General features: G+C 45.5%; 1 protein-coding gene and 1 long non-coding RNA gene across 2 annotated transcripts in view; one reads left to right on the top strand and one right to left on the bottom strand.

Annotated features, from left to right (window-relative positions):
• Window positions 1–23,654, top strand: part of LOC144275571 (uncharacterized) — a 64,148-nt gene that overhangs the window by 18,292 nt on the left and 22,202 nt on the right. Inside the window, exon 3 of the long non-coding RNA XR_013348049.1 lies at window positions 3,910–4,047. This is a non-coding gene — a long non-coding RNA (uncharacterized LOC144275571). The remainder of the gene's footprint in view (window positions 1–3,909; window positions 4,048–23,654) is intronic.
• TTC28 (tetratricopeptide repeat domain 28) overlaps window positions 7,558–23,654 on the bottom strand; it is a 503,728-nt gene continuing 487,631 nt past the window's right edge. The window contains exons 18-22 of the mRNA XM_077834936.1: window positions 23,009–23,240; window positions 22,453–22,529; window positions 17,917–18,046; window positions 15,619–15,726; window positions 7,558–13,944 (exon numbers count right to left, since the gene is read on the bottom strand). Coding sequence (XP_077691062.1) covers window positions 12,323–13,944; window positions 15,619–15,726; window positions 17,917–18,046; window positions 22,453–22,529; window positions 23,009–23,240 — 2,169 coding nt within the window. The 3' untranslated portion in view covers window positions 7,558–12,322. The remainder of the gene's footprint in view (window positions 13,945–15,618; window positions 15,727–17,916; window positions 18,047–22,452; window positions 22,530–23,008; window positions 23,241–23,654) is intronic.

A 23,654-nucleotide genomic window follows, 5' to 3' on the forward strand; every position in this document is an offset into this window, starting at 1 on the left:
GCAACGAGGAAGGGAGATGACTCAAGAAAGGGGCTTTCTCTTGCTTACAAAACAGTTCACGGAATGATAAAGTTAACAACGATTTTATGGTGTAGTGCTACTCTGCTCCTGGAGAAGGGCAGTGAGCCAGTTTTACAGGACCAGCCTTGAAGCTCTAGGTATGAAGCAGGACAGCATGCAATTTTTAATGATGTTTTTTCATTTATGGGTAGGACCCTACCAAATTCATGGTCCATTTTGGTCAATTTCACAGTCATAGGGTTTTAAAAATAGCTGAAATAATGAAATTTACTATTTAAATCTGAAATTTCATGGTGTTGTAATTGTAGGGGTCCTGACCCAAAAAGGAGTTGTGTGGGAGGGAGGGGTTTCAAGGTTATTGTGGAGGGGGTTGGGGTACCACTACCCTTACTTCTGTGCTGCTGCTGGAGGCAGCGCTGGGCAGCTGGAGAGCGGCGGCTGCTGGTCAGGAGCCCAGCTCTGAAGGCAGAACCGCCGCCAGAAGGGATGGCATGGTAGGGCTTTGCCACCCTTGCTTCTGCGCTGCTGCCTGCAGAGCTGGGACCTCAGTCAGCAGCCGCCACTGTCTGGCTGACCAGCTCTGAAGACGGGAGCACAGAAGTAAGAGCAGCACGGTAGAGCTTTGCCACCCTTGCTTCTGCGCTGCTACCTGCAGAGTTGGGACCTCAGTCAGCAGCCGCCACTGTCTGGCTGACCAGCTCTGAGGACGGGAGCACAGAAGTAAGAGCGGCACGGTAGGGCATTGCCACCCTTATTTCTGCATTGCTGCTGGTGGGGCGCCGCCTTCAGAGCCGGGCGCCTGGCCAACAGCCCCCGCTCTCTGGCCACCCAGCCCTAAAGACAGTGCAGAAGTAAGGCTGGCAATACCGCGACCCTCCCTCAACTCCCTTTTGGGTCAGGACCCCCAGTTTGAGAAATGCTGGTCTCCCCCATGAAATCTGTACAAGCACACAAAAGACCAGACTTCATGGTTCGTGATGTGTTTTTCATGTCTGTGAATTTGGTAGCGCCCTGTTTATGGGATAATGGTTAGTGCCTGACTTCTCTGGATACTGCAGATCCTTTCACTTTGTTGGGCTGATTTGCATCATGCAAAGATTAGTCCTTGTGTTTGATCCGCAGTCCGTGGCCGTGGCACTGGCAGAATGGTTCTGAGTTACTGCAGGCACATCCACCTTAATCCTCTAAATTAGCTTTGCCAGCTAGCTCTGGTCTCACTTCTTGGTATTCTCAATGAACCAACCAACACTCACCCTGGTTTCTTTGCTGGCAGTGGGTGGCCTTAGGAACAATTAACACTAGCTTTTACTTGCTAGTCATTTGTCATTCAGTAACATTTCATTACTCTTAGTTGACAGCTGCTGGATTCCTGTCTCCTGTGCTGGGGGTGGGAAGAGGCAGCTTATGAATACAACCCCTGAAATTCTGTACTGCGTTAAGTATGCAGTAGGTCTGTAAGAGAGCTTGTGGGGAGCAATGCATGAAACTGCTTTCAGTCACATTCCTGTTTTATTTACAAACACTCGGGCCCAACCTGAACTAATTAGTAAATAATTGGGTATAAAGAGAAAATTTCTAGTTTGCAAATGATTCCCTTATGGTTAGAAAAGAATTCCCAAAAATTGTCAAATTCGAACTTGATTAACACCATCCAGAAAACAGCGCTGTGTGTGTGTGGGGTGTTTACTCTGAACTCACTTTGCATAGTATCAGCTGACAAATCCTTCCTATAAATTACCTGCAGCCTGGAATATGGACTAGGAAGTGCAGAGAGACTGATTCAGAGCCCGGAGTATTGCCTCTGCTCCACTTCGCTGGCCCTGGTTAAGGCAACACCTGGTGGGGCCTTTACCCTGGCAGTAACTTGGAACTAGGGCTGTCAAGCGATTAAAAAAAATCAGTCATGAGTAATCGCACTGTTAACATTAGAATACCATTTATTTTAAATATTTTTGAATGTTTACTACATTTTCAAATATATTGATTTCAGTTACAACACAGAATACAAAGTGTACAGTCCTCACTCTATATTTATTTTTGATTACAAATATTTGCACTGTAAAAACAAAAAAATAGTATTTTTCAATTCACCTCATACAAGTACTGTAGTGCAATCTCTATCATGAAAGTTGAACTTTCAAATGTAGAATTATGTAAAAAAAAAACTGCATTCAAAAATAAAACAATGTAAAACTTTAGAGTCTACAAGTCCACTCAGTCCTACTTCTTGGTCAGCCAGTCACTCAAACAAACAAGGTTGGTTACAATTTGCAAGAGATAATGCTGCCTGCTTCTTGTTTACAATGTCACCTGAAAGTGAGAACAGGTGTTTGCATGGCACTGTTGTAACTGGTGTTGTAAGATATTTACGTGCCAGATGCACTAAAGATTCACATGTCCCTTCATGCTTCAACTACCATTCCAGAGGACATGCTTCCATGCTGATGACAGGTTTTGCCTGATAACAATCCAAAGCAGTGCAGGCTGACAAATGTTCATTTTCATCATCTGAGTCAGATGCCACCAGCAGAAGGTTGATTTTCTTTTTTGGTGGTTTGGGTTTTGTAGTTTCCACATCTGAGTGTTGCTCTTTTAAGACTTCTAAAAGCATGCTCCACATCTCATCCCTCTCAGATTTTTGATGGCACTTCAGATTCTTAAACCTGGGGTCGAGTGCTGTACCTATTTTTAGAAATCTCACATTGGTACCTATTTTGCGTTTTGTCAAATCTGCAGTGAAAGTGTTCTTAAAATGAACATGTGCTGAGTCATCATCCAAGACTACTAGAACATGAAATATATGCAGAATGCAGGTAAAACAGAGCAGAAGACATACAATTCTCCCCCCAAGGAGGTCAGTCACAAATTTAATGGATGCATTTTTTTTTTTTTTAACAAGCATCATCTGCATGGAAGCATGTCCTCTGGCAAGATGGCCGAAGCATGAAGGGGCATACGAATGTTTAGCATATCTGGCACATAAATACCTTGCAATGCCGGCTACAAAAGTGTCATGCGAACCCCTGTTCTCACTTTCAGGGGACATTGTAAATAAGAAGCAAGCAGCAGTATCGCCTGTCAATGTAAACAAACTTGTTTGTCTTAGTGATTGGCAGAATAAGAAGTAGGACTGAGTGGACTTGTAGGCTCTAAAGTTGTACAGTTTTATTTTGAGAGCAGTTATGTAACTAAAAAAATATGCATTTGTAAGTTACACTTTCACGATGAGATTGCACTTCAATACTTGTATGAGGTGAATTGAAAAATACTATTTCTTTTGTTTATCATTTTTACAGTGCATATTATTTATAATAAAAAAATATAAAGTGAGCACTGTGCACTTTGTATTCTGTGTTGTAACTGAAATCAATATTGAAAATGTAGAAAAACATCCAAAATATTGAATAAATTTCAGTTGGTATTCAATTTTTATAAGTGCGAGATTCATTGCGATTAATTTTTTAATCGTGATTAATTTTTTTAGAGTTAATCGAATGAATTAACTGCGATTAATTGACAGCCTTACTTGGAATGTTAATTGCCCAAATCAGAATCCTTAGGCCCATTTCTCCTCATATAATCCTGCCAAGCTCCAATTTCTGCACTCACCCAGACACTAGAAAGTGCAGTAGCTTCCTTTAATGCTAACATCACCCATTAACCAGCCCTTTCAGATAGAAAAGAGTGTGTGGTAAAGGATACCCGAAGGCCTCTTTCCTCTTGCACTGTCAGTCCCCTGTGGTAACCTAGAACCAGCTCCAGCAGCACTGAAGATGGTGCACTGACTGTAATTAGCGAACACATTTTTAAACACCATTGCCTTTGCCTACAAGGTGTGATGTGTATTAAAAACAAGTGTGCTAAACATATCTCATTTTCCTGATCTAGAGAGGCCCATGGTAGAACAGGCTTTAAAGGAAACATATTAGCAGGAGATTTCAGATTTCAAAGCCACAAAGAAGATCCTCCCATCTGAGTGTCTTGGACATGGTTGGGGATATACATCGCACTGATTTTGTCTGGAAGGTAAGAGAATGATAAAGTGCCCAGCATGGGCCGCAGTAAGCTCTCAAGCTTTTAGTATTTTCCTTTATGTGTTTTTCAAAATATAGACTGACTGCCGTCCGCTGTTGCAACTCTCCCCGCATATGGACAACATTTGTCTTTTGTTTACCCAGCTAGCTACAGTCTATGCTTTCTCTGAAACCCTCATTCTCTTTGTTTATATCCAAATTATACCACACACAATAGTATTGTCTTGAGTGGCTGCATCCTGGAGGCTCCACAACTCAGATGCAGACTCAGTACCTTATCTGCTGTAGTTTCTTATAGAGCTGCTGACTTCCTAGGGATTTCAGTTTCTCAATGAAAATAACGTTGGTTGGGCTTGCCATTCTTGATTGTGAATCTAACATTTTTAAAGGTATTAGCACCTCAATGGCTCCTGGCTATTTGCAGCAGAATCTGTACCTTCCAAGAGATGGAAACACATTTCATCTGCAAACTGAGAAGTTAGTAGAAATATCCTCCTGCAGATTTACAAAGTGGTTACAAGCTTGTGCATATGGGTTATTAATGGTAAAACAAATGGAAAGTTTTTTCATTTTGTGAGCCTTGCAAAAAGATTTGCTTATAGGTATATTAGGCCAGATTTTCACCTACACTAAGAACTGCTGAGAGTGCCATCTAGGAGCAGATTATGGCTCCTTGATTCTGTGGACAGGTCTGTGTCAGCTTAGTGGCTGCTCTAATCTATGACAGTTACATCTATCCCCTAGGGGACCATAGCCCAGCTGAAAATTGGCCGAATGGAGTAGAACACAAGGGGACAATGGCCAGGATGGTTCACCCAGGAGCCAGCGCTGCATCAGCTTAGAGCACTGGGGAATTCTCAACTGGCCAGATTCCAGCTCCTTTGTCCCACGTAAGCAGTGCAAAAGAATCAGGTCAGAGAAGAGGAGCCAAACACATTAGCCTTTGCGAACCCAGACACAAAGGGAGGATAAATTGAATTCTTCTCGCTTGCAATGAAGGAACAAGCATTTCCAAAATTAATAATGTTTCTCCCAACCGGGAGTTGCTACAGACTATCAGGTATCTCTGAAATTCAGGATTTTTCATACACAAAACTGTTAATCTAAAATTACTTTTATAACAACCTCAAAATTAGTGTTTGAAAATAGCTGAGCATTTAAAAGACAGGAAATTCACATTTAAAGTTCAGACACTACATTGGGCTCATAGCCTGGCTCACCATCCACTTAAAAGGTATATTATTCTTACACCTTTTGAACGTGATCATCAGCGTGGAATCTGGGGGCTTTACAAGACTGTAGAGAGATCAGTATTCCACTAAAAGGAAGAATTCTGCTTTCCTGCCTTCACTGATTCTGCTCCTGTGTGTATTCTTTCTTGATGATTGGCTTCCAAGACAAAGGATGGGTTTATTACCAATATAACATCAAAAATGGTCATATAATTGACTGTAAATAATGTAACATTTTCTAAATGTAGCCATTTTCCCTGTTATGTCAAAAGACTAATGTTGTATGTTTCAGCAAATAGGCTACACTGAGGGGTGTGGTTCAGATGCACAGAGTACATCAGGTGAATGTACTGTATGTCTCATTCTGAGAAAGGCTGCACTCGCTTTTGTCTAAATGCCAGTGTCCCTAATCATCTGCTTTTGTCCCGTGAAATGTAGTTGGACCAATTTAGATATTAAACTTTTAGCCAGATCCCTGATGTTTGTCCAGTGGTGCAATGAGATCTTGCAATAGTTGGCACTCTAAAAATACATCTCTGAATGGAATAGACACAGTATTCTTTATGCATCTGTGAGGACGTGCCACCATCTTAGGAACAAGAATGAGGCAAGCCAATAGGAAACAATGGGGCCGATCCCATTAACACCACTCTGCTCATCACCATGGAAATATGGTGCTTGGCTGACAGGGCAGGAGTGCAATCAGGAGCAGGGAGCTACAAAACTCCCATCCGAGGGCTGCAGTACTTGCCACTCCAAATATACAGAACTCGCTCCTGGGAAAGCTCCTTCCAACAGGTGAGGAGTTCAGTGATAACCAAGCAGCCTGTCCAAGCAATGCTACCATGGGTTAAGTTGCTAATTGGAGACCCTGGGGGTGAGGAACCCTGGTGTTTCAGATATTTGGGATAAGCCTCTTACAGTGTGTTATGCTTGTGCAACTAGAGATCACAGATAGCTGAGCAATAGGCCCCATAGATGTTCTGTTCTGTTTGTACAACTAGAGATTGCACAGATAGCTGCCTGATAAGCCCCACAGACACACCTTACATACAATAAAAAGGCAAATACTAGTTATTGCCTGCTGCCCATGTTGTCACAGCATCTAAGCAGTAACTGACCTTACATACATCACTGTGAAAGACTAGCTTAAACCAAACAAGCTTGTTTAACTCTGCCCTCGACCACAGCTCCAGCAGACAAAGATTCTGGGGGCTATATCACCCCTCCACTTCTCATTGCTGCTGGCAGAAACAAGGAAATTGAGCAAATGTTGGCTCTACCGTCCCATGCTGGTGGAAGAGTAGGCGTCTGTACCATCACTTCTCTTTCTGATTGGAGTACTGTCTTCTGCAAAGGGAGCTCTCACTAACCCTCCCATTGCCACACTGGAAGACATTTGCAGTTACCATAGTGTTGGAATGGCCGCTGATGTTCTGTAGCCACAGCATGTAAATTTTTGCATGACAAATGTCTTATTTGGAGGCTGAGGATGAAGGTAGTTAGCAGTCGTCCATGGCCAGATGTCTGGAGTAGGGAAGTCAGAGGACTAAACAATCCATTAGAAATGTGATCCTAGGACACAACACTGAAGTACTGAGAGAACTCATGCTTTAATAGACACTGAAATCACAAAGAAAGAAGGCCAAATGCCCTAGCAATTTCAATAAAAATATGAAATTCTTTTTACATGGTAAATTTTGTAATATAAAATGTTTAATGCTGTCTGGAAACAGAGCTTTAATTTACAAAAAAGTCCATATAGGCCAAACATGGCTAATACTGCATACAAGGAGAGTGACTGCTAAAAAGCTGCTGCATGGGAGAAGGGTCTTAGCTGACTAATCCTCCTTGAGTTACCATCTTCAAAGTTCTTTTGCAAGATTTCTGCAACATAAGAGCCCAGTTCACAATACACACATACAGCCTTTCTGGACAACATGGCAGAATAGATGCATTACAATATTCCCATATTTACTGAAATCACTCAAATTCATTGTCACCCAGCCTCAAGTGATCAGTGCTTCTTAAATGGGCATGCAGATTTTCTGCAAGCTTGGTACCTACCCTACAACCTAAAACAGATGTTCAGTGAAAAAGTGGTACCAGCTGAAGGGAACTGTCGCTGAGGGGTAGGATCGTGGTTGGAGTGTCCCCTTCGCTACCTTTACCTCAACGGTTTTTCAATATGAATCTTTTTGTTTTCTTGTTTAAATAAGGGTCTGATAAAAAGGAGACTCCGCACCTGGCTCGTTCAGGCCACCTAAGGACAAAATTTGACTTTTGGCTCTTTCCATTTAGCTAAAGACAGTCAACAAAATATTCATAATTAGTATTTCACACAGTAAAACATACTGGGCAAAACTAAACAAAAATATATTCTATTGCCTTGGGGATATTTTTTGCATGTGGGAGATTTATCGTGAAAGTGGATAATACCTAGTTCTTATTGCTCTTATTAAGCAGTGTTATCACTTGTACCATGCACAAATACGACGACAAACGCATGTAACTTCCACAGAAGGGATTCTAATATCAAAAGGAGAACAATGGGTTCCTGAATTTTACCACATAAATAGCAAATCTGATCATTTCTCATCTATGGGGCGGGGAAGTGAGGTTTGAGGGTTTGTGAGGTGTCTCCAGCCCAGGAGCAGGCAGGAAGCGTGTGAAGTTCACAGCTCTCAGTAAAACCAGTAGAAGTACCATGTGTCCATAGAAATGCAGTCCCCAAATCATCCATATTTATACACCACCAGTTCCCCAAATACTGAACTCCCCTCTTCTCTGCACCCTAATCACTTTCCTCTTTAATACATTTTTACTGATCCACATTTTCTGAAAGTTCAGTTGCTAGTACGAAGCCCTCTGGAGGTGTGAAAATAGGCTGTACCAAAATAACAGCGTTTGAACTGTATCAGTTCTGTATGATTATAGCACCATGTACGGAACATATATGGGGGGATTTCTGGCATATCATGCAGCACAGCAGGGAGTATGTGCTGTTATGTAAATGAAAAGCTGCCCACCTCCAATCTTGATGTTTCTAAGATGTTGTACCAAAATGGTAAAGTTGAGTAGAACTGGAGTGGAACCTATGGGGTCTCTCAGTGGCCTGAACAAATGTGGCTAAATTAATTTACATCATCAACATCTTCGTCGTCATTTACAACATTTCTTAGCTGTTGTACTGACGTATTTCTTCCCCTTATTCTAATGCTTCTGGGCTAATTAAGAAAGGATAACTCCTTGGGCCAAACTGTCACATAGGAAGCTGAAGGCAGTGGTGTTGTAGCCATGTCGGTCCCAGGATATTAGAGAAACAAGGTGGGTGAGGTCATATTGTTTATTGGATCAACTTCGGTTGGTGTGAGAGAGAAGCTTTCAAGCTACACAGAGTTCTTCAGGTCTGGGAAAAGTACTAAGGCTATGTCTACACTGCACTTTAGTCTGTAAAATTTTGTAGCTCGGGTGGAGAAAAAAACATACCCTGACCAATAGAAGTTTTACCAACAAAAAGCGCCGGTGTGCACAGCACTTTGTCTGTGGGACATGCTCTCTCGCTGACAATGCTACCGCCCCTCGATGGCAGGAGAGCTCTCTCCTGCCCACACAGAGTGGGTACGCTGCGTGCCTTACAGCGGCAAGGCTTTAGCACCACAACTGTCTGACAGTGTTGACGTAGCCTAAGGGCTTGTCTTCCTGCCAGCGCAGCTGCACTGCTGTACATGAAGACAAGCCCAAAGAGTGTCACAGCAAGATGGAACAGACAGTTTCGCATAAGTAGTTAGCACATATTATAAGGGACCATTCAAAGTTGAAGCGACCTGTTAACACCCCTGTAGACATAGGACAAAAACACCCCTGTAGACATAGGACATACTCCTGAGCGACGTAAATTATTTCCAAGTAATTTGTAGTGTAGATGTAGCCTGGTTACAGATAGTTGTAATAAACCACAAATCTAGTGTCTATTTAAGGCCAGTATTTTCAGTGTCTAGGAAGGTCATGAATTTAAGTTCACAGGCGTGTCTTTTTGAATTACCTCATCTAGTGTACTAAATGCCTTAATAACAATTACAACAACTACGTGGGTGAAACCAGACAATCACTATGCTCCTCAATGAACTCACACAGGAAGACGATAAAGGACAAAAAAACCCTGTCTCCTGTGGATGAACACTTTTCAAAGGGATCGCAGTATATCTGACCTATCAGTCCTCATCTTCAAAGGAAACCTGCACAACACTTTCAAAAGACAAGCCTGGAAGCTTAAATTCATAACTTTGCTAGACACTAAAAATCCTGGACTGATCAGAGACACTGGATTCATGGCTTATTACAACCGTCTTTATAACCCACTAACCCCCCTTTTTGTGCTACGACAGCAGGGTTGTTAATGGGCCACTTCACCATGAACAGTCCCTTAAAATATGTGCTAATTGCTTGTACTAAACTATCTAGTATTTAGCTGTCATACTTTTAGGTCTGCACTTAAAATACTGCAACTGTGCTGCTGTAGTGCTTAAGTGAAGATACTCCTGTGCTGACAGGAGAAGTGTCTGCAGAGCTAATCCACCTCCCTGAGAGGTGGTAGTTCTGTCAATGGGAGAAGCTGTCCCGTCGACACAGTACTGTCCACAAGGGGGCGAGAGGTTAGGTTGGTATAACTATGTCTCTCAGGGGTGTGGATATTTCACACCCAAGTGATGTAGTTATACCAATATAAGTCTGTAGTATAGACCTGGCTTTCATACCTTTCCCAGACTTGAGGAAGAGCTCTGTGGAGCTCAAAGCTTCTCTCTCTCACCAACAGAAGTTGGGCCAATAAAATATATTACTTCACCCACATAGGAAGCTGTAATGCAAGAGCCAAATAATTTTCATCTAGTAAGACGTGTACTAGATTTAGCTTACTGTTTTGCCACATTTTCTAATATGTGTAAGTGGAGCATTAAGCTCTTCCTGGTCTTTTGCACTGAAAGTTTCATGATCATCCCTCTCTCTGTTAACTGTCTACATGCACATGCCCTGACATCTGGTATCTGTAGTGCTTGCATTTAGTTTCTTGCAGTTGTGATACGGCAAACATTTCTCTCCAAACCATAGGGTTTTTAAATGCTAATCAGGGCCAGTATTTTATATTATAGCCATGAGAATTTAATGCTTTGTACTGCTGTAGCACCTTTCATCCAGGATTTCAAAGAGCGTCACAAACGTTAAGACCTAGAGCTTCAAAAAGGGTCTGGGTGACACAATTTTATGCATCTACAGCTATGCCCAGCTAGAAGCCGAGCCAGTTGATTGCACCCACAATTCATATAGATAGGCCTCTACTACAGAGCACAATACCAGGAGCTGAGTTGAAGTCTAACTAAAAATCGAGGCCTAATTAATTAAGCCTCACAACACCCCTGTGAGGTAGGTAGGTAAGTATTACTACCCCCATTTGACAGATGGGGGCGCTCAGGCACAGAGGGGTGAAGTGACTAGTCCAAAGTCTCACAGTGAATTGGGGAAGAGTCTAGAGCAGAAGCCAGGTACCTTCACTTTGTTCCTTGCTCAAAAACTCACAGCACATTGCCTGTATAATACTTTGCTTTGAGCTAGATGTGCAGTGTGGCTGAGTTTATGTTGTTGTGTATGTCCTGACTTCAGTGCACATAAATTCTGTCTTTGTTACATTAACTCTGTGGTTTGTATTTAATGGCCTTCTTTAAAAACAATGAGTGTCCCCAGCCTGATTCCCAACTGCCTTAGCTCTGCCTCACTCTGTGTTGGCTGTTGCCCAGCCTGTCCTCCCCTCCTAGCTGCAGGAGTGCTCCTGGCTTTCCCACTTGGCCCAGGGAGAAGGGGTTAACAGGCCCAGATGCATAGATTTTAATGTGCAGTCTGTTTGCACAATGACACAGACCTATTTAATTTGCATATATTGGCCCTGAAAGCAAGATAACAGGGAAAGAGATTGGGAAGACGCTTGGGAAGATCTAGCAGTAATGGAGAGAGCTCCCTGAACATGTGATCACTAGATCACATGTCAGTGTCTGATTTCTGCATGCTGAGGACCTGCACACTGCGTAACCCTCTCTCACATTCACTGTGCATCTCCCTCTCGTTTTCAGAATTAAACAGAAAAGTTTAATGCTGACCAGCTACCTGCCGATATGAAAAACCTACCCTTGTAAAATTATGTGCAACTAAGGTATCACTTTGTAAAACCAGAACTTGTATCTGTCACTCTCCCACTACTCAGATATGGGATTTTGTTCATTACTTACCAAAATGTTCTTTTGGGGTCAGATCACTCAATGGAAATTTCAGCCTAAAAGGTATTTCTTCAGAAAAAGTTAACTGAAAGAGGAATTAAGAATGGAACATCCATTTCTACCTTATCGGCATGTCACCAGCACAGCACCAGAATGATGTGTTGTAATCACCAATACAATGTTGCCAAGGAGTTGTACATTGCTAGCATTTTCTCACATATGCTTGCATTTGGCTAACAGCAATTTCACCAAGTTACATCATCATCTACTCCCCCGCGCAGCCCCTGGAAGCATAAAAGCAATGGCTTGTACTTCTTCTCTAGACAGAACGTTGTGTGCATTATCGTTGTGGCATAAAATGGAAGATTTGCCTCGTCTCGCCTCCTTCCCCAATCCCTGGATATGTATAAATTCTGTAGAAAAATCCAACTGTAAACATCCTTTCAGGATAAGAAATACATGTAGGTGGTTTAAAGGCTAACATTTTGCACAGAATTAGCTGTGAACGCTACACAAAACGGTCATCAGGTGCATCTGGCCAAAGTACTGACAAGAGGAACTGAAACCTATTTGCATAAGGCCCTTGTCATATACTGTAATGCACTGTGCCAGGCTAATTTGTCTCATTACTCAACACTCCTAATCGTGGATGTGACCAGCTTCTCGGGTAATATTCTGTGGTTTTGTATTGATCAAGGCAAGTGGGTAGAAGCAAATACTGAGAACCTTTACGTGATTGCAAGTTGAATCAACTGGTACAAAAGACATTTCAACATTTGGAGGAAGGGAAAAATCTCCCTGGTGACAAAAATTTATAACCATTTCCAGATGGCAGCCTCAAGGGGCGTACCATTCCTGGAATGCTATTGGAAGGTGGAGAATGGGATGAAGTCACTGCATTGGTAGTTTCAGGGCGCCTGTGTCCATTTGGAGGATTCTTTTGTGGAGAAGCAAGGTGTTGCTGAATAGATAACTCCTTAAGTTCCAGCTTGTCTGCACTTTCGGCTTTGCTGTGCCGTGGAGATAAGTTCAGCAAGCTGAGAACATCTCTCTTAGCAGTCATTGTTCCAGGAGCTCCTCGGAAAATTTTCATGGGGCCTGTGGAATGTTGGGGAGTACTCTGCCAAAACATTTTCAGGTTGTGGATGGCCTGCACCTTTTCATCGATGGCAGCCATTTTTAATTTGTCTATATCTGGGGCATCAGCGGGGCTGGAGCGAGCAGAACCAGCTGAGGAGTAAGAGAGAGCAGGAGAGGGGGTGCTGCCCACGGGAGACTGATGTCCTGAGCTTGGGGAGATATTTCTGGGAGATTTAGAAATATGAGCGCTATAAGGAGAGCTAGGGTACTTGAGTTTAAAGTGAGACTGTTCAGTTAACGAGCCATGAGAGTCAGAACTTGGAGAAGGCTGCCCACTGTATGGGCCTGTGCCGTCTTTGTTGGACATCTCCGATGTTGTGGGGCTGTTATATCCGGAACTCACCTTCTGAAGGGATGAGCTCCTTGTTGGAGGCTTTGGTTTAATTGTAACTGGTGAAGGATGACTCCTCTGACTGGAGCTCAGTGGCCTACTGAATGCACTGGTCTCTGAGGCTCTGAATACAGAAGCACCAGCTGCTGCTCCATCTTCCGAGTTCTTCTTGCTCATCTGACTGCCGCTTCTTTGAAGACGTTCAACAGCAATAAGGTGACTTTGAGTCTCCTCCAGAATTTTCTGGGCCAACTCTTGTGGATCGAGCTTTGGATTGTTCTCCTCTTGGGATTTGACAGTGCTGTCAGTTTCAGTGCTAGATTGGTCAGATTCTCCAGTATCAGAACTAGCAAGTTTTCCAACTTTTTGGAAAGGTGAGTTTGGACTGGGAATAAGAGTCATTTTAACAGGGGAATTTGGGGTACTTATGCTCCCTTTGGAACTGACAGAAACTTTAATCCCGCTAGACTGACCAGCTTTGGATTGTTTGTGATCAGGGGAAAATCTTGATTTTATATTTTCTTGATAAGTTGCCATAGGCTCATTGCTGATTATAGAAAATCCTTCATACTCCTCGTTGTCTTTGCTGGCTGCAGCATTGGTCTGTGGAGACAGCTGGCTCCGTGGCACAGAGGACCTTTGCGGACAGACATTCTTAGGCCTTTCATAGTCCTGTCGCCCTCTGTGCCCTGCACTTTCTGATGTGCTCTCTGGCTTGGAAACAAAACTCATTGAAGAAGCGATAGAGCTCAGGCTGTACACAGAAATGGCGTCTGATGCAATACTGTCTGGACAAGTAGGAGAGAATGGAGGGTTCTGATATCCCAAAGGCATTGGGTTGGAAATGGACTGAGCAGAAGCCAGTGATTCCAGTGATGAGGAACTGTCCAGGCTAAGACGTTTGGGCAACTCTGTAGAATCTAAGTAAATGAAAACAACAGCACTTATTACAATGAAAGCAAATGGCACAGTACATGCCCCCAATCTCACTGCTACGATCTAGTCTCATTTGTTTAACAACTCCAGTGCTGCTTCCACTCCACAACTGCGAATTATGTGAGAAACATAATGTGTCATCCCAGGAAAGGAGCATGCAGAAACTCAGTGCTTCTACCAGAAAAGAAGTTGGTTGAGTTGATATTTTAGCCCTCCAAATCACCTCTTCATATAAGACTCCAACTGCCAACCGACCTGAGTTCTATTCCTAACTCTGGCATCGACTGGTTGTGTGACCAAGGGCAAGACAAAAGCTCCATGCCTTGATGTCCCTGTCTGTGAAATGAGGCTAGTGTTTCCCCTTTCTTGCAGGAGTGCTGTGAGGTCTAATCCATTAACATTTGAAAAGCATTTTGAGATGCTTGGAAGGAAAGTGCTGACTAATAGAATCATAGGTTTAGAAGAGTATTTCCGCATTGCTGAGCATTCTACAGCTCTGGTCATAGGGCCATGGCTATGGCAGGCTCATTTAGGACAAATACCTAAACATACTGCTGGTGCAGTCACCTGACTCTAGCTGCCCCAGTCCTATATGGTACCATAAGGGAATGAGAACAAATCGAGCTTGCAGCCATCGTAGGCACACAAGGCAATAGTGTGAGAGCGACAGGACACGGGACTGTTAAGAAATATCAAATCTTGCACCGATGGGACACCAAGTCAAAGCCAGCTCAGGTCAGGAATGAGCTGGTATTTGGTGGAGCTTGATCCCAGTCTACGAGCATCCACAGCACAAAAAGATACTACACAGTTTGCACCCCTGTTGGCAGACTCAGCTGAGTGAAAGGCCAGTTGATGGAACCTAAACTCCCCTCTCATCAATCTGATCTCTCCAGAGTGTAGCTGAGGCATGCTGACAGGTGGCAGTCCATACTGCCCCTATGGTCTCTGTTTTATATAAATAGAGGATTTCAGTGCTGTCCCAGCACTAATTCATACTACAGAGTAATAGAAACTTGGTGATGCCCCTGAACTGTTTAAGGGACACGATCCATATTCGCTTACTGACAGCCGCTCTCTGTTTGTAGAGAACTGAATGCCATTCTGTTTTACTCTAAAAGAGATTTAGCTCCAGGGGAACTAGTGACTATACGAATCATAGAAGTTAGAGATGGAAGTGACCAACCTATCTCCCAAATTTTCCTTGGAGAGACAGAAATCTCTCCAGATTTCCTTTTGCTCATCCACACCCCCTATCCTCTGCCCAATCCTTGTCCATTAAGTGTCCCCTTCCCCCATGTTGTGCCTAGTTCAGTGCACCCCCGTGGGCCTAAGACACCCCACCCATAGCATTTGCCAAATAAACTCCCTCTCCTCCTTATATCTCCACTTCTCAATGTTTGCAGAGAGTCCTATAGTCAGAGCAGTGGTGGAGAGCTAGCTGCCCCAGCTTCAGGCCTGTCTAAACACACAGGGAGCTCTCTGGCAGACAACGCACAGGCTTGGGAAGTGCCACACACCCCTGTTCACTAGATAAGCAACTGTGTGTGACACTTTTCTTTGTGCAAAAGATGGTAATACTCCACCTCAGTAGATACCATCATCCTCCAGCCATCAGATGGAACAAGATCAAATAACGTCACTTCAGGTAGCCTTACCAAAAAGTGCCAGCAGGGACTGGAGAGCAAAGTGCATGGTCCTCCTATTAGCTTGTTTCCCAGTTTTCAGTATCACCTCCTCCTGCCCAACTTCACAAAGGTCAAAACCTATAGGAGAACATAGAGCAGAAAACCATTTCTCACCCAAAGATTCTGTACCTTGAACTGGTCCCAGTAAGTTACTGATGCTGCATAATGACAGGTTTCAGAGGAGCAGCCGTGTTAGTCTGTATTCGCAAAAAGAAAAGGAGGACTTGTGGCACCTTAGAGACTAACAAATTTATTTGAGCATAAGCTTTTGTGAGCTATAGCTCACTTCATCAGATGCTGCATATAATCCCCATAGAGCAAACAGATATGAGGACCTTGCAGTGGCCTTGCTCAGGGCTGTCTCCTCTGTGCCAATGTGCTGCCTGGTTAGTATTTAATATGTCTATTCCAGTAAGTGCCCACGTGTCCCATAATGATAGGGGCCTTATTGTGCTGGGCGCTGTACAAACACATAGGAAGACACAGTCCTTGCCCTGAGAAGCTTACCTGGGTCAGATGGAGGAAAGAAAAATAACCAAATATGTTCTATTTTATAGATATACACACTAGCAAATGTTTTCCTAATATTTATAAATAGAGTCAGTGCTAATTATGCCCCACGTGCCCTCTCCAGCTGTCATTGACTGGTTGATTTCTTAAGGGGATCGTAGCAGCGGTGGGTCTAGGGAGAGGGCAATGGCCTTGGAGTTCAGTGCAGGGAGGGTTCGGGGCAGTCTGGAGAAGGCATGAGATGCTGACGCATGGAAGGATGAGGGTGGAGGGCAGATAGGAAGGCAATGACTTATCTTTGTCTTCTTTCCACTCCATTTCCTTCTAAGCAGTTGTACCCTCTCATTCATTACCTACGTACATACCCTTGCCAGGAAATGGGGCCAAGGCAAAACTGGGCTGCTCTCAAATCAAACGGAAGTTGCCACTTGAAGTCAATATTATCTAGGTCCTGCTGACTGAGGTGGTGTTAGGGTGCAGAAGTCCTGGGGGATTTTTGTGCCACTGCGCAATGCTGAATTTTGCAGAAATTAACGTGCACGCAGAATTTCCCTTCCCCCACAGAAATGGGCTGTAGTGCTGCTAGCCACCACTAGGGACCAAGGGACTTGGCAGAGCCCAGCTTGCGCATAGAAGACATTGCCGGGGAAAGGGGGAGGGAGCTAGAGGGTTAGCATACCCTGAGGGAAGGAGAGCGTGGCATGCAGGAAACTCCATGCAAACCTGGAACTGGACATCAGGCTGTTTCTCCCTCTGGATCCCTAGGCTCTGGGGATGAAGGGGTTCGGGTGTATTTGCTGAGGGAGGCCCGCACAGGTGGGCTCTGGGGGGGAGCGATTGTGGGTATCTGGCCCCCGGCTGGGCTCTGGGGGGGAAGAAGCGGGCAGAGAAACAGGAACTGGGCTGTCATACGGGTTTCTTTAACTCTCTACTCCTGGAGGAATTTGTGTGTGTCTGTATTGTTACAGACATATTGCTGACAGGTATTTTGAAATAAATTACCAAAATAATTGAAACTGGCATGATGTCATACTATGATTTTGGCAATTAACTGATCTTTAAATATTCATGGTAAATAGGCCCAATAGCTTGTGATGGGATGTTAGATGGGGTGGGATCTGAGTTACGACAGAGAATTCTTTCCTGGGTATCTGGCTGGTGAATCTTGCCCATATGCTCAGGGTTCAGCTGATCGCCATATTTGGAGTCGGGAAGGAATATTCCTCCAGGGCAGATTGGCAGAGGCCCTGGTGGTTTTTCACCTTCCTCTGTAGCATGGGGCACAGGTCACTTGCTGGAGGATTCTCTGCTCCTTGAAGTCTTTAAACCATGATTTGAGAACTTCAATAGCTCAGACATAGGTGAGAGATTTATCGCAGGAGTGGGTGGTTGAGATTCTGTGGCCTGCATTGTGCAGGAGGTCAGACGAGATGATCATAATGATCATAATCTAATCTATGAATCTATGGATTATGTAGTGTTATTTTGACAAATAAAATTAGCAGAATTTTTAATTTTTTGGTGCAGAATTCCCCCAGGAGTAACACATACACACAAAGTTCTCCATGTGGCAGTCACACAGGGAGAGCAATCTCTGCTCACAGTGACCAGAGAAGGATTCACTCGGCCAGGTAATGAGCAGCTGGGCCATCGTGTCCTACATACCAAAGGATGTAAGCAGTGAAGGTGCTTGTGAAGTGTAAGGTGTTGGATGGCCACAACAGACAGCAGCAATAAAATAAGGAAACATGCTCTTACCCAAGGCTGCCAGAAACTCGTGGCAGCCAGGAAGCCTCCAGAGCTGGACACTGATGGAAACCTGGATCGGAGCAGAGGAGAAATCCTGCTCCTTCTCTCCTGCTTGGAGTTGAACCAAGACCTGATGTAGCTGAGGATGACAGAACAAACATCAGCCCTTCCATACCAACCCATTCACCTGCTGGCTGACATTCCCAGCCTGTGGGGTCACACCTAATCTGCCTTTGTCCTGGATAGTCACTAGTACGCTATCTAGTGCAGGAGTCAAGGTGCTGCCCGAGTGGGGTCACACTCTGCACAGAGGGAGTGGCCCTACAACTGGCCAGACATTCTGCACTAGTGCTGGGAAGACTCCAGCAGGGACACGTGAACCCTTGGGAGGTGAGTTAGGCCTTGGCTACACTTGCATGCTATACCGCAATAAAGCCACCCAGAGCGCTCTAACTCACTCCCCGTCCACACTGGCAAGGCACGTAGAGTGCTCTGACTCCCTGGCTAGAGCGCTGCTGGTACTCCACCTCCCCGAGAGGGATAAGGTTTGCTGCGTATTGGATGAGACGCTACAGTGTCAGTGTGAACGAGGAGTTGGAGTTACCTTACAGCGCTCTGATTGCCCTCCCGAAATGTCCCATAATCCCATTAACTGAAGTGGCCTCTCTTTGTTGTGAACAAACAACAGGAATGCAGAACTGGCCCCACAGCTAATGTTTGCTTTGAGTGAGTGAGAGAGAGCTGGGCGAGGGAGTAGGGTCTGTACTTACAAGACAGTGTGCTGACACACTATCAGCACCCCAAAAACCCACTCCCCACCCCCACATACACACAACACACTCCCCATTTGAAAAGCATGTTGCAGCCACTTGAACGCTGGGATAGCTGCCCATAATGCACTGGTCCCAATGCAGCTGCAAATGTGGCCACACCAGTGCGCTTTCAGCTGTCAGTGTGCACAGATTGCAGGGCTTTCCCTACTGCACTGTATGAAGGGTAGTTTAACCCAAAGCACTCTATATCTGCAAGTGTAGCCAAGCCCTTAGAGTGCGGCTGTTTTCAGAGAAAGGGCAGGAGGGAAGCACAGTACGAAAACTGCAGGAAGAAAGAAAAGGAGGAGGGTGCTTAGTGGCTGCTCATGGCCACTTAAAGGCCATTCTGTAACTGGGCCATTTGATCGGGTGTGAGGCCAAACCCAGGAACACCCCAGCTGCACTAAACAAGACAAAGTCAGTCATGTGAAACAGCCCAAGATTTCCCTCATGTTTCCAGGACCTCCGGGGAGCAGTTCCCCTTCTTGTACCCACAGGGAACTGCATTCATGCACAAAGGGGAAGGACAAAACCCGACTCCCAGCCTCATCTACACTACGCCTGCGGCACAGGCCCAACACCACAATGTCCTTTCTCCCCATTAGAAGTAATTAAGCAAATCCCAGGCCTAAAAATTTGGTGACTATTAAACTGTAACGCAGGGAAATGGGGCTGAAGAGTTTTCCAGAGCCCAGGGCTTGCCTCTGCAGAGGAGTAATGTTCCCTGGTGTTTGTTGTACTCACCATTCCCACCATATTTTTAACAGCCTTCGGGTAGCAGATAAGAAAAGAGAGAAGGAAAGAAAGAAAGAACATGGGTTATTCTGCATTATGAAGTGAGCATGGCATGAAGCCCTATAGGGCCAAAGTAGATCATCACAAGCCAGCCCCCTCCTGCAAGATGCACAGCACAGAGCAGGAGGAGAAGGGACCAAACACCCAGGAACAGGCAGCTGGAATCTGGAAGTTCCTAAGCTGTTAAAACCAGAGCTGGCACTTCACAGGCAGCTACAACCCTGCCAATGAGGAGATGAGCCCCAGAATCATCCATCTTTTGACAGGAGGTGGAACATAAACAACCTTCCTCTAGTTTCCTTTCAGGGGCTGTTTACTGGCATTTGATGCAATCTTTACTCCCTAGCAGTCCCACTGCACGTGCAAACAAGGCTTACGGTCCTTATCTCTTCCATAACAAATACACACAAGCAGCCCAGAGAGAAGGGCGCAGGCTCAGTGCTTCACTGTTCCCAGGAACACTTTCTCCTCCTCAGACACTGCAGTGAACACAAGTCAGGGATGAAGGCAGCGTGCATTACAGCAGCCTTGAAATCCACCTCGAGAAGCCTCCCCCGCAATGCACCCTAGAACTGTGCAGCACCACCTACCTCCCAATCCAAAGGGTCTTTTCAGTGTGTGTAACTTTTAGCCCCGCGGGGTGCACAGAGAGAACGGATGCTGCAGTGGGGACTGTTTGTGCTGTGTCAAATGCTGGAGCTGCTCTTTTAGAACTAAACAACCTGACTGAGGAGAAGAGCAACTCACACGCAAAGCAGCTTCTCCCAAGGCGCCTGATCTCTGAACCCGTAGGAGACTGGATGGAGCAGTCACTCTGTAGCAGTTTTGCAGGCCAGGTCATACTGGCCTGTGCAAAGTAGAAACCATTGTTTCCTTAATGATTAATGAATGCTCAGAATGTAGTTGGCTAGTCATTCACAAAGACTGTGACTAGCTAGCCAACTACAAAGCAGTTTCTCCTCCCTTGGTGTTCACACCGCAACTGCTAGAAGAGGGCCTCATCCTCCCTGATTGAACTAACCTTGGTATCCCTAGCCTGATTCTTGCTTGCATATTTATACCTGCCTCTGGAAATTTCCACTACATGCATCTGACGAAGTGCGTATTCACCCACGAAAGCTTATGCTCCAATACATCTGTTAGTCTAGAAGGTGCCACAGGACTCTTTGCTGCTTTTACAGTACTTACATAGTTTACTCTCACAGCCCCCATGGAGGGAGGATCACTATCCCTATTCACAGATTGGGCAGCTAAGACAGAGGTCTCAGCACCACAAGGTCATAGTGAAAATGCCATGATCTTAGCCCTGGTACCAGAGGGTGGTAACTTTGGGATGTGGCTGAAGCAAGATAGCAAGAGATGGGACCCAACATTCCTGACTCAGTTCCTGAGCCTGACAGGGAGGCTGGGGAAGTAGCATTACAAACTGGCTGCCTTCCTCTCAGATTGTGGGGGACAGTATGGTTCTGGGCTTTGCATTTCAAGGAGCCTGGCTTCCATCAACCCGTGTACCCGGGTACAGTGTCTGCTGTATTTTCCTGGGCAATGCCAGGTGTCCCTAAGGGAAAGGGATGATAGAAGCATTCAGGAGAACAAGCCCTGCTCCATCCATACTACAGAGGCACAAGCTGGAGCTGGGAAGGAAATAGTGTCAATGGGCTGTGCCTGTCAATCGTGCCCCTGTGGTTTTCATAGACCTGTAGGACTGGAAGGGACCTCAAGAGAATTTCTGGGGGGAATGGACTGCAGCAGAGGAGAGAGCTGGGCTGAACAACCCAGCACTATTCCTGTGCAAAGAGAAATCTGTCTGGGGTTTGGCCTGCACAAGAACATCTGCAGAAACAATGCAACATCTCTGCAGCAGGCGGCTGGGGAAATGGCGAGTAAATCTTTTGTTAACTGCATGCAGCCATCTGAAGTCTGCTTTTTCTTGGGTGATTTAATTGTCTGCGGCAAGAACACAAGCAGGAAACAGTCATGTGGAGATTTTTATAGAGAATGTTGGATTGTTGTCCTTTAAACCACCTGTTCCATTTACTCTGGGCTCCCCTCCTAATGGTTGTCTGCACAGACGCAGCACTGGCAGCGTGATTCCTGAACAGGGACTCTTGGCCTGACGATCCAAAGGAAGCCCTCTTAGCTGAAGTGGGAATGCCTAACAGAGAGAGCACAGGTCCCAGCTGCCCACTGATGTATTTCTCCAGAAAACCTGATACTGGTGGTCAGGAAAATATCTGTGCAAGACACAGGGATGGTGAGCTACATCCCTGTTCACAATTCATTGTGCGCCCACTTGCTGAAGAGCACTCAGGAGATGAGGAACATGCTGAAGCATGCCAGCCATGCGGGGGCACGCATGGATCAGAGCTGGGTCAGGACGGACAGGGTGGAAGAGTAAGGAAGGCTGGGGTAATGGAGGCCATGGAGCTATAGGCAGCAGTGCATTCCCACACGACAGCGGATCTAACAGAGGCTGGAAACCTGTTTGGCAGAGCTGCGAGCTGCCCACACGTAACAGCACAGGTCTGAGAGGCACTGTCCAAGGGAACTACGCTGGATGAAGCATTAGGGAATATCCTGAAGGGAACAGCCCAGTACAAGCTCTTAGGGTGATGGGCTGACTGGGACCTAATCAAGTTTTCCATCCCTCAGTGCTAGGATCCCACCTTCCTCAGCTGTACTGTACAGCACGACTGGTGTGCATGTCACATGCTCTCAGTTCTGTCACTGAGCTGAGAAGCCCACCAGTGTGCCTGCCCCCCACGTGCCAAGGCATTCACTCACTCGAGCAGACAAGAGAGACAGTTCTTGAACTTTGGGCACAAAAGCCACTCTGTCTGTTTTGCTCTGCTAGTTACAAAGCAGTCTGTGGCTCTGGGACTCCTTTGCCCTAGGCAGGATTTGAGGCATGGTGCTGTAGCGTCACTACCCTACTCACCCGATTGATAAGCTGCTCTCCAGTCTCTGAAGCAGTAATAAGTTTGCAAAGTGCCTGAAGTGCTGGGTTAGGCAAACCTGAAAAAAATCAGAAACCATAAAGTTTGTTCAAAGCTGCCTCTGAACTGCCTGAGAGAAACCATCCCAAAGCAACACCTGGACCCAGCTTCCCATACTAACTAGGGCTCCTGAAAGGGGCTGTGGTTTCTACAAACAGTAAGGATTTTACAAGCTTTGCACCTGATGAGTGAACTCCCGTCTGGGAGCAGGGACAGAGGAAGAATAACACCCTGGCTCCTCGGGTATTGGGACCAGAGGGAAATGAACGGGATCTGTGGCTGAAGCAGCCATGTTCTCACTGCAAAGCCTGCTCTAGGCTATGCTGGGAGCAACTGGTCTTACCCAAGTCCCATTCCATGATTTTACTTAGTTCCTGTAAAAGCACAGAACAACAGCTGAACAGCAAGATTTCCCACTTCTCCCATCCAAGAGGCAGCAAGTGGACAAGAGCCTGCTAACACGGACGATGCCAGAGCCCCCTGTGGCCTGCTCCTTACCTAAGAGGGACTGGATGGTGGTGCTGCATTGCTGTAGCCGTTCACCGGGGTCTGAAGTCGGGAAGAACACTGCAGCTGGAAGACCACTAGCGGGAGGGTCAAGTCGAAACCCCACAGCAGTGAGTAGTGCCTGCCAGCCTGGAATGCCACCAACTTTATTCTCCACACTCTGCTGAGAGGTGTACATGGAATTGTGCTGCCCATTCTGGATTCGCTGCAGTGATTTCTCCACCTCCGGGACAAAAGACTGCATTAGCTTATTCTGCAGTAAGTTTATCATTAACCCTTTCCTCTTTCTGCAGTGTCAGGAGCAGAAAGGCATCTCAGGTCAAGGGGTGGGCTGGGTGACAGAGATATGGCAATCAGCCTCAGACAGGAGGTGGTCAGGGCCCTTTGGAACTAGAGGCTCCACTAATTCATGTATAGCTGTAAAATGAGAAGTCAGGCAGCCTATAGCAGCATCTTGGGCAGATGAGGGCCATGGAAAACTAGGCTACATGTTTGACTGGGAGGAGGAATCTGCCCATTTTCCAGCCTATCCTGAAGGGATGATTTCCCATAAGCCAGGTGGCCGTATTTGTCCCCACAGAATCGCTGAGTTATGGTTTCCAGCCTCTTGGGTCTGCTGCTGACTACCAGGTTATAG

Source organism: Eretmochelys imbricata, chromosome 15, assembly GCF_965152235.1.
Source record: "Eretmochelys imbricata isolate rEreImb1 chromosome 15, rEreImb1.hap1, whole genome shotgun sequence".
NCBI classification, from domain to species: domain Eukaryota; kingdom Metazoa; phylum Chordata; order Testudines; family Cheloniidae; genus Eretmochelys; species Eretmochelys imbricata.